General features: G+C 43.1%; 1 protein-coding gene across 1 annotated transcript in view; it reads left to right on the top strand.

The window, feature by feature from the left end:
* Positions 1 to 11278, top strand: part of ARHGEF38 (Rho guanine nucleotide exchange factor 38) — a 40865-nt gene that overhangs the window by 24004 nt on the left and 5583 nt on the right. The window contains exons 6-10 of the mRNA XM_009902253.2: positions 2629 to 2828; positions 3865 to 3998; positions 5694 to 5798; positions 6777 to 6899; positions 10470 to 10790. Of these exons, the coding sequence (XP_009900555.2) occupies positions 2629 to 2828; positions 3865 to 3998; positions 5694 to 5798; positions 6777 to 6899; positions 10470 to 10790 (883 nt within the window). The remainder of the gene's footprint in view (positions 1 to 2628; positions 2829 to 3864; positions 3999 to 5693; positions 5799 to 6776; positions 6900 to 10469; positions 10791 to 11278) is intronic.

An 11278-nucleotide genomic window follows, 5' to 3' on the forward strand; every position in this document is an offset into this window, starting at 1 on the left:
CTGTGCTGATAGATGTGTGCCACTGGACCTCGTTGCTGGGTAATGAGAGCAAATGGAACTAAATCCTGAATCACCTATCTTTGCATAGCTCACCACCATGTGTTCTTAAAACAGGCAGGAATCTTTCTGCATTTGTGACTGTTCTGTGGGGGGAGGGAGGCCGGGTATGCCGCGAAGCTCGCTGTAGTCAGCCAGCTGCATGCACTGCAGAGCTATGGAAATCATTTGCGATGAGATTAGTGCAGCTACATCTGACCCAGAATACTTGCTAAATTCACAATAACACTGAGGTGGGGGGCAAGGCTGAAGCAGCATCACAAATGAATTAGCAACTTAATTTTCTGCATAATGGATGTCACAAGCTGTTACTCCTCTCTTTTGGTTGCAGCAAGGCCGTGTCCTGCCCAGCGGCCGGGTGTGTCCTTACAGGGCGCGTTGCAAATGGGACTCGTCCAGGGAGAGTGGCTATCATCAGCTAATCTTGCTGGGGAGAATGGGATGAGTTGAACTTTGTGGCATTTAGTGCCCCAGGGAGTCATTATCTTATAACAAACCTACTATCTCTCAAACCATATTGCAAGACTGTGTCATGCAGATAGGCGAACAGAGGCTGTTTATCACTTGGGCAGCTGTCCAAAGTGCAACTACATAAAGAGAAGACACTTGAAGATTTTTTTCCATTCATGAGGCAGCTTTTATAGATTTGCATTCATGGGGCTTTTCAGAGAAAACAATAACAATTTAAGATTCTTTTTTTTTTTCCCCATTATTGCTGCCAGCAGCTGAAAGGAGGGAAAACAGCTCTCTATACTTAATGTTGGATACAGGGGAAATGAGAGGGATTGAAATGATGAGAAGGTTTGAGGACATCAAGAAGCCTTAAAAGGCATCTACTGTTAATTTTTTTTTTTCCACACAGAACTTTTTTACAGATAATGCCTGTGTGAGAGAGATGGTTTAAATATGCAGATGTCTCTTCTCAAAGGCATTCAAATTGTTAGTTAATTAGTCAGCAGTAGGGATTGGCTCTTGTACTTTTTATACATCTAAAAGTGGGAATGAAAGCTTTTTTTTTCTCCTTTTACTCTTGCTGCAGCACAAAACAATAGATGTCAGCCTGCAAAACCAAGTGGCTGTTCCCTGGTTTTTGTACTTTCCTTCTACATTGTGTTATTCCATCGTTCCACGCTCAGAAATCCTTTGCCTAGCATTAACTCATGCATAGTTAATGTCAAACAACCCTTTCCCCTCCAAAGCAGCCTTTTTGGGCTTGGAAATGGAAAGCTTGCACTACCTTAGTGCTCTTCATGCTCTTATCAACAGCTCACACAAAGCGGAGGTCTGTGAGTCACAGGTAGTTCATGCCAGCAGTGGTGCTAGAGCATTGCCTGGTTTGTTCAGGAGCATGGTGTAAAGAGGAGAGGCCATTGACGTGTCTGCCCTGCTGCTGGAGCCTCAGCAGTGGCTGGCCTTGTCCACCTTGCATTACCTACAATGAGAAGACCTCATGTTTCTCCCAGCCACATGGAAGGCAATGAAGGCACATATGGCTCAGTCCTGCCTTTCCCTGTTTCCTCCCAGGCTGCTATGATGGCCTGCAAACTGCACAGCCTCTTTCCCTTTTTCATTCTAAAAAGTGTGAGCAAAGGCTTTTGTCCAGCATGGGGCTGGATCATGAATTCAGTTGGATGGTTATTTCCACTGCATGGGGTGCAGAGAGCTTGGGTGGCCTTCATGCCTTGAGCCACTTGAGTGCCTGGGGAAGCTGCTCTGCTGCCTCTGCCACATCAGTGAGAATGGAGCCTGGAGCTACAGAGCATCTCTGTGCACTGCTGGAAGTTGCAGCTTTCCCACCCTCATCCTTTTCCCACTCTATGCAGCTGTCTGCATTACCTTTGTGGAAGGTGACTTCCAGCAGGTTGGATCAAGTCTGGGTGAACATTTTGTATGTTCAGCATTTTGCCAGACCAGATCTGGTACCCTCAGAGGCTCAGGCATCATTAGAAAAACTTACTGGCATCCAGCAAAGAAGAACCACAAGTAAAAGACAGTGAAACTTAAGGGTCACTGTGGTGAATTGAGAGATGTTGTGAGAAGGGATGCAGCTTGAATGGGCATGCAGCAGGGAGAAGTAGCAATTTGAAGCCTGAGGGGCCACAGCAGGATGTAATAGCCCTGCTCATGTGCATTTATCAAACTTCCTGTTATTTGTTCTGCCACCTACTCTCCCTTCTTGGGTGTTGTGGTGTGTAAGTTGTACCAGATGCACCCCCAGACTGAGCGGGATAGTTTCAGGGGAAATGTCTAAGCAATAGTCTGGTATGTTGCTGCAAATACAGAAAGCTCAGTCCTGGTGTGCATTTCTCACTGAGGGGGTGAGAGGAGGGTTTCATTTACAATGGCTTCTGTTCCCTGACAGATGTATTTTACTTCTTGACTTGAGTGGTAATTTCACTTCTATGACTCAGTGCAAAGCACAGCTCTGGTTTTGGTATTTTCTGTTGTGGAAAGCCCAAGGGAAGGACGTTAAAGGCAGCAGCTTCAATGCTTAGACCAAAATAATAAGTTTTTGTCTTCAAGGTGTTTCTCCTTATGAGATGGATTTATTTTTTTATACATAAATTATAGAGGAAAGCCAAATCTAATGGACATGGGATCCCTGATGATCAAACCAGTCCAACGGGTGATGAAATATCCCTTGTTACTCTGTGAACTCTTGAATTCAACTCCTGCTTCTCACCCTGACCACAAGGTGCTACAAGATGCCCTTTTTGCTATGAAAAACATTAATGTGAACATCAATGAACTTAAAAGAAGGAAAGATTTAGGTAAGAAAAAGGCACAGTAAGTTCTTCTATCTTTGTAGGTTTGGGCTGGCAATTACAAGAGAGGTTTCAACTCCAGTCACATCACTTAAGCAGATTTGGTTTAAGTTGTGTAGTACACTGGATTTCAAGAAGGTAACAGATGCCTTAATGTCACTTGTCCTCAGCCAGCTGTGCTATCTCCAGAAAGATGAAAATGATCACAGGATGTTAGGGGTTGGAAGGCACCTCTGGAGATCTTTGAGTCTGACCCCCTTGCCAGAACAAGACCATATAATGTAATGCAGGTTGCACAGGAATGCATCTGGATGGGTCTTGAAAGTCACCAGAGGAGAGTCGATAACCTCTCTGGGAAGCCTGTTCCAGTGCTCTGTGACCCTTACAGTAAAGAAGTTCTTCCTCATGTTGAGGTGGAACTTCCTATGCTGTAGTCTACATCCACTGCCCCTTGTCCTGTCACAGGGCACAAGTGAGAAGAGCTGTCCCCTTCCTTCCTGACACCCAGCCCTCAGATATTTATATACATTTATTAGATTCCCTCTCAGTCTTCTCCTCTCCAGACCAAAAAGCCCCAGGTCTCTCAGCCTTTCCTCATAAGGCAGTGCTCCAGTCCCTTTACCTTCCTTGTAGCCCTCCAATAGACTCTTTTAAGTAGATACCTGTCCCTCCTGAACTGGAGATCCTAGAACTGGATGCAATATTCTAGGTGGGGCCTCACTAGGACAGAGTAGAGGGGGGAGGAGAACCTCCCTCAATCTGATGAATGATGAAAGAAGTCATGTTCTATCCCTTTTCATTGTCCATAATGCAGTTGTGAACATTGATAATAATTAAGATGCAGTAATAGCAGTATTTCTTACAGACTTGCCTAACTCGACTCTTCTGGCACTGGTAACAGGGTTTTCATCATCCCAGGCGTTTTCACACAAGATTATAGCAAGTGACATCAAAGTGTCTACTCTCAAATATTTGTGTGTCCAGTCCTGTGAAAAGCCCTGCGAACACAGATTGTTAGTGTCATGATATTCTCTGTCTGCAGTGCTGAAGTATAAGAGGAATGATGATGATGAAACCCTTAAAGAAAAGTTTTCCCGGCTGAATATCCACTCCATTAGCAAGAAATCCAAGAGGGTCACCAGCCATCTGAAAATACTGACAAGGGGAGAGCCTCAGGTACTGACTCATCCAACTGCAGATTTGCATTGACAGCTTCAGTTCTACTTTTGCACTGGGCATTTTTAAAAACATGCTGGAAGTGAGGTTTGTGGTGTTGCTTTTTTTCCTGCATCATTTATTAAGTCATTTTCTGACTGTTTGAGAAGACAGGAAAGATCTTTGTGAAGGAAATAGAAAACAACTTAATGTGCTCTCCACCTTTTTCTTTTTTATCTAAGAGTTCCTCCAGTTTCTGATCTTCATCAGAGAGGAAGTGACTGATAGTTTTGTGACACTCAGCCTGAGATGCTTTGCAGATAGAGTGACAATAGTTATTGTTGGTGCTGAGAACGTCTTCAGTTCGTCTCGCTCCACAGGTTCTGAACCCACCGAGGAAGATGAGCAATACTTTTGATTAGGAAAGGCCATGGGGTTTTGCCTCTAGTTGTACAAGGACCTAAAGCCATCAAAACTATTAGAGGCAAAGACCTCTATGATAAATCCAATGGGGAGTGTTGGGGGGCCAAAAGCAAGACAGTTCTTCATAATTTTGAGGCTGCAATTCAAACCCTAGCAGGATAAACATTTCCAGGAAAGCTTAAATCTAAACTTCAAAGAAAATCAATTACAACTGACCTTGAAAATGGCACCCAGTGCACCTCACTGCATGACATGGTTGATTATACAAAGCCACTTGCCTTTCTAGATGTGACTTTACTTTTTTTCCTGGTTTGTTTTTTTTTTATCAGTGATTTCCTCCTTTCTTTGATGCACACTACCCACATTTATTTTGTCTGCTCGCTTATTTGTACCATGGAAATTTTTGTATTCAGAATGGGTGACCAGCATGGCTATAAAATCAGAGAAAACCAGGGAATTGCATTTGATTAACAGAAGATGTGCTTTTTCTTTCTTTCTTTCTTTTTTTCTTTTCTTTCTGTATAAGCTTCTGCTTTATGTTTACTTGGGTTTGTTTTTTTAAGTATGCTTAAAGCATTTGAGATGAATTTTAGAATCAGGATACATCTGTTACAGATTTAACCTTCTCCTGCTTAATTAGACTAATAAAGTTGCCAATTCACATCTCTAAAACACACCATGGTACCCTTACAGCAAGACCACTGAAAATGAGACTTGAGATTTCTCAGATTCCTCGTGTAAAAAAGTAGACAGAAATAGATCTATTTTCAGATGGGGTTGGTTGGGTTTGGGTTTGGGTTTGGGGTTTTTTTTCAGCTAGCATAAAAAAGAAGTAGAAGCCTATTTCCAGCTGCTGAGGTTTCTAGCTGAGGAGCTGGCATTGCTCTAGAGGTAACAGCTCCATCTACAGCCTGCCTAGGGAAAATCTTCCTCATCAACCGTGTAAGCACCCAGGCAAGTAAAGCCAGGAGAGGAAAACACCCTACAATTTCCACTGTTGTTTCCTCAAGTACAGCAACGCTATACAGAAAAGGAGAAGTTTTATTGGCATGCATAGGTGTGCTTGTAGTAAAGCATCTCCCTGCTTCCACGAGGATTAAAAATTAAGTTCTCTGTCATGTTGCCTTTTACCTTTGCCTTTTCTTGGATTTCAGCTGGGGTTTGAAAGAATTAGAGGCAAATCTGTTCTGTTTTCAAAGGGAGGAGTTCAGGGAAGGCATCGGATTTCTTCAGCAGCACTCTGGATGTTTCTCTTTTGGGCTGCCAAAATAACAGTGCAAACATCTGTTTTAGGTGAAAGATCAAACTTTTAATAAGGAAGAAAGGTTGTTTCGAAGTTTAGAGAAGGCTGTGAAACTGTGTGTGAAGAACATTTCACTCTCCTCACAACATCTACAGGTGGGTACAGGCTGTTCTGAAATCTGTGGCTGAAAACCATAACGAGTTTAATGTGCAGTTCTGCCACTGGTTAGCAACACTAAAGAAGGTGCTGTCTGGTGGCACAGTTACCACTTCCAGTCACTGCTGTGAAGCTGTCATGTGGGTCATGCACTTCTGCTGCAGTGGAATGCCAGTTGCTTTTCAAAAAAACCAAAAAAAGATGATTTAATTTACAGTCACATTAAATAAAGTGTCCAAAAAATACATCTTTTGGGTGTGTGGACTCCTTCCTTCATCCCGTTGCTGGGTTGTGCTGAGGGCTAGCATTAGCACAGAGTGCTCAAGTGCTGTAAATGTCTTTGCTTTAATCCCCCTCTCCAAAGATGTGGTTTGTAACTTAGCAAGTCTTCCCTCTAATGGGCCACTTGCCAACTCTGTACATGGCATGAGGCCCTTCATAGTGTAAGTTTGACCAAACTGGACACAAAGTTTGTCTGGAAGGTAGGTAAGATCAATAGCCAGATGGCCAGAGCTGCTTGTAAACATTTGGTTTAGCAACCAGTAGAAGGTCAGTGGGCTAAGCTGACAAGGGCTCTTGCCTGGAATGGTGTTGAAAGTTCCTTATCCAAATGGATTCACATTTCCTTAAGATTAAAATTCAGAGTAATTGAAAAATACCACTGTAGTCCTACTAGTACTCCAAAAGTGGCATTAGTGTACATGGGTGTTGAGTTGGCTTCTTGCTGAGGAGTAGCTAACTTCCACTGGGACATTCATGAGGTTGGGGCACAATTTTTTCAGCTGGACATTAACAGCTTGATTCCTCAATAGTTTATGTTGGGAATAGATAGTAAACCATCCCAGAATGGCTGGAAATTGCACAGAGATAGAAAAGATTTGATTCCTTCAGTTTCATTGCAGTGTCTGCACGAGCGAACGCAGTATATTAAACCAGATCATAATACAGTTTTGTCTTCCTGCTATCTTCTCATTTAGGACTCTATACATCTGGCTGCACAGAACATAGCTAGACTCCAGGAAATCTTGGAGGACAAAGATGACCAAGTCAACGACTGTTTGAAAAAATGGAACAACACTGCAAATCTCTGTGAGGACCTTGTAAGTTTATGCAGCGTCCAGTGGTACATAGCTACCTTTATGTGTGAGAAAACAGGAGTATGTGAGGAAGACTAGGACAGAAAGAGCAAAAAAATCAGGAATCCACTGGGAAAGATGAGTGTGGTTTTTTGTTGTTTGGGGGGTTTTGGGGTTTTTTTATTTGGTTTCTGTAAGAAGATGAAATGATGTGTAAGCACACTGTGATTGCCCTGCAACACCTAAAGAAAACTTCTCAAGCTAAATTCTGGGCTTTGAATTAAACTGTGCTAAACTTGCTAAACTGGGCTTCAGGCAAGAGCAGCTGATCTTTGCTTTGCTATTGTTACTACCAACACCTGTAGTTGCAGAGCGAGTTTCATGATCTGTGTTGCGCCAGTGAACTACTAGCTCCTGGAATCACAGATCTGTGAAAATCTCAGCTTTATTACCTTCCCAAGTAAGTTACTATCCTCCATATAGGGAAACCATGACAAATCTGAATATAGCCCAAGCAATTGAAAAATAATGTAATAGCTTTTCAACTCGTCTCTTGCTTTCAGGGTTCAAATGAGCTCTAATGCCCGGCTCTCTTAAGATAGACTAAAATGTCTCTTCAAAATACTGCAGGCTGCTTCTTCAGACAGCTGCACAAGCTGGAAAAGTTCAGAGGTAGAAATGTTCTTATATATATTTTCCTAGATTTGTTCTGACTAAAATAAAGCCATTCAATCCTTCCCAAAACACTGAAAACACAATCTGCCCAGAAACAGAAGGATCTTTGACACAGACCACATCCTCCCAGATAATAACAGGGAAGAAAGATGTTTGATTTCCTTTCCTTTGAAGTCCTCACATTTGAAAAGAATCTCCAAGATTAATGTCAATAATTAGCAGGATATTTTCAATGTATTTACAATGAATGAGTGCATCAAGCGCAGAAGAGTACCCCTCTATCACTGCAGTGCTGAGTGTGCCCAGTATGGAAGAAGCCTCCAGTTGCAGAAACATCAAAGAAAAGCATAAGCAATTCCACAAGAATTACAACAGAAAACTTCTTTTCAGAAGAAAATAAATCTGTAACTCCTGTTGGTTTATGACCCTACTGTGCTGAAGAACAATGTAATTAAAACCAAAAAAGATAATCTTAAACTTAGTTGTTCTATCTGTGGATATTGTTATTAACCACAGTGATCTCTACTGATTATCTATTTATTTCTGTGTCTTGGATTTACAAGGTTACAAGGATTCTCTCTCCTGTGTGTCAGGGTTTTCTAAAAACACCTGTATTCTGACGTTGCCTGATGAGTGGATGTTATATATAAGATATAAGGGAGACCTTAGAGCAGCCTTCCAGTCCCTGAAAGCGGCCTACAAGAAAGCCAGGAAGGGACTTTTTACAAGGTCTTGTTGTGATAGGACAAGAAGGAATGGATTGAAGCTTCAGGAGGGCAGATTTAGACCAGAGATTAGAAAGAAATTCTTTGCAGTGAGGGTGGTGAGACACTGGAACAGGTTGCTCAGAGAGGTCATGGATGCCTGCTCCCTGGAGGTGTTCAAGGCCAGGTTGAATGAGGCCTCGAGCAGCCTGGTCTAGTGGAAGGTGTCACTGCCCATGGCAGGGTGGTTGGAACTTCTTCAAGGTCCTTTATAATCCAAACCATTCTATAAATCTATGAATCTCTATTCTCACTGGACAACCCATAGTGTTCTTTGCATGATATCCTGAAATGGCATTTCAATGGAGATGTCAGCAATGAGCTCAGGTTTTTCTCCTATGTGCATATGTCAATAATGAATATCTTCTTCTCTCATTCTACTTTAGAGCAGAAATCCATAATAGCCTCTTCCAGAAATCTGATCCAACAGTTTGGGTATTTTTTTTTTCCCTTAATGCATCAACATGACTTGATGGGGTGCTTGGTGTCATGGGTTAGTTGTTTAGATGGGTTGGATTGGTTGATGGGTTGGACGCGATGATCTTGAAGGTCTCTTCCAACCTGGTTTATTCTGTTCTCTTCTCTTCTATTCTATTCTATTCTAACAATTGGTTGACAGGTTTTAAGGTGGAAATAAAATAGAAACTAGGTATGGAGGGTAGAGGAACAGCTGCTCCTTTAGTCTCACATTCAGCCCAACAACTTAATTCACGTAGATCATCCAGGAGCTTTAATATGATGATGAGTTTCTCTCACTACAACCTTGTGCTGTATTTGAACAAGTGATTTACAAAAAAAAAATTTTTATTTCATGCAATATTAATCCCTTGAGAAAATTAGAGACTAATGAAAAATTCTGAATAAGTCTTTGGGTTTTTTACCAGGTGTCTAATTTTGTTGATTACTAGAGATAAAACCAACAAGCATAACATAATTTAATCAAATCAAGTGATTGTATGTGTTTGCTTAAACAGGAATTGAGTTACAGCTGTTTCCAGGGAAAAAAAAAAAAGGGGGGGGAAGAAAAAAGCTTTGATGGTGTTCAAGGCTATGAGACTGCCATTTAACTAGACCTCATTGCCTCTAGACTGCATATTGGCATGGGCCTTTCATTTATCGAAATTCCAGTTCTATTGGATCAGCTCACCCTTCCTTGCCCAGTTTCCTCACAGCAGTATCACACTAAGGGCATTACTGCAGGCTGCATGCTCCAAGGGACCATTACCCTTAGCAGACACGTTAAGCTACAGGGCTGTTGCCTCTCCTTTGCCTTTGACAGCAACACCAAGTGCCGGGTGCTGCACTTTGGCCATGGCAACCCCAAGCAGAGCTACAGGCTGGGGTCGGAGTGGCTGGAGAGCTGCCAAACAGAGAGGGACCTGGGGGTACTGATTGACAGCTGCCTAAACATGAGCCAGCAGTGTGCCTAGGTGGCCAAGAAGGCCAATGGCATCCTGGCCTGCATTAGGAATAGTGTGGCCAGCAGGAGCAGGGAAGTCATTGTGCCCTTGTACTCTGCATTGGTTAGGCCGCACCTTGAGTACTGCGTCCAGTTCTGGGCCCCTCAGTTTAAGAAGGACATTGAGACACTTGAATGTGTCCAGAGAAGGGCAACAAGGCTGGGGAGAGGCCTTGAGCACAAGCCCTATGAGGAGAGGCTGAGGGAGCTGGGATTGTTTACCCTGGAGAAGAGGAGGCTCAGGGGTGACCTCATTGCCCTCTACAACTACCTGAAGATGGTTGTAGCCAGGAAGGGGTTGGTCTCTTCTCCTAGGCAACCAGCACCAGAACAAGGGGACACAGTCTCAAGCTGCGCCAGGGGATGTTTAGGCTGGAGGTGAGGAGAAAGTTCTTCACCGAGAGAGTCATTCGTCATGGGAATGGGCTGCCCAGGGAGGTGGTGGAGTCACCATCTCTGGAGGTGTTCGAGGGGAGATTGGATGTGGCACTTGGTGCCATGGTCTAGTTGTGAGGTCTGTTGTGACAGGTTGGACTCAATGATCTTTGAGGTCTCTTCCAACCTTAGTGATACTGTGATACCTTGTGAAGAGTAACTAACAGACTGCTCGATCAGCTGCCATCAGGCTTAACTGTTAGTGGGTCTGAAGGACTGTATGAATAAAGTAGTAAGCAGGTCTGTTTTATACCCTTCCAGATGGCTCAGCTGGACAAGCTTGTTTTGACTCCTCTCTCGGCACTACAAGCCTTGTTTTCAGGCCCACAGAAGCTCATCCAGAAGCGCTATGACAAGTTGTTGGACTACAACAGCTACCTTCAGAAGTCAACAGGTGAAGAGCTGGAGCTGGCAAAGAAAGACTATGAGGCTCTAAATGCACCATTAGTGGAAGAACTTCAGGTCTTCAACAGAGCAGCCAAAACAATTGTGTTGAACTGCCTGCATTGCTTCATGACCCTCCTCAGGAAGATTATATCTGCAGCACTTCAGTCAAATTCTGCTGTGGTAGTGCCTGTTCCAGTGAGTACATTAGAAACAGGCGTAGCTCTGCCTTTTGTTTCTTTGGTTTTTTTCTTTCTGTGGGATTTGGATTTAGGACACATACCTACAAGCTACACTGATTTCATTTGTCCTGCGAAATACAGTCAGGTTTGGGTTTTTCTTTTTCCTTACAAGCTCAGCAAAGGTTAAGTGTTGAGCTTAAGTTTTGTCTGGCCTCGGCTTCTCCTTGAGAATTATTCTAATGCAGTTGTTCCAGCTGCTACAGTGATAGTAGTGGGGCAAGAACAGTACAGTAAGGCAAAACCAGAGCAGCTGCTAGCATCTCTGCCTTTGTTTCTTAGCATCTACCCTGCGTAGCCCAAAAAACACAGGAAGAGAAATTCTAAGAACGTGGGTGAGCACTCCTGTGGCTGCTAGGCCTGAAGAGTCACAGGTAACAGCAGAAGAGATGCAGGTTAGGATTTCTATGAAAAGCAAGTTGATTTTAAACCCAAAAATGCTGCAGA

This window comes from Dryobates pubescens, chromosome 1 (genome assembly GCF_014839835.1).
Source record: "Dryobates pubescens isolate bDryPub1 chromosome 1, bDryPub1.pri, whole genome shotgun sequence".
Classification (NCBI taxonomy): Eukaryota; Metazoa; Chordata; class Aves; order Piciformes; family Picidae; genus Dryobates; species Dryobates pubescens.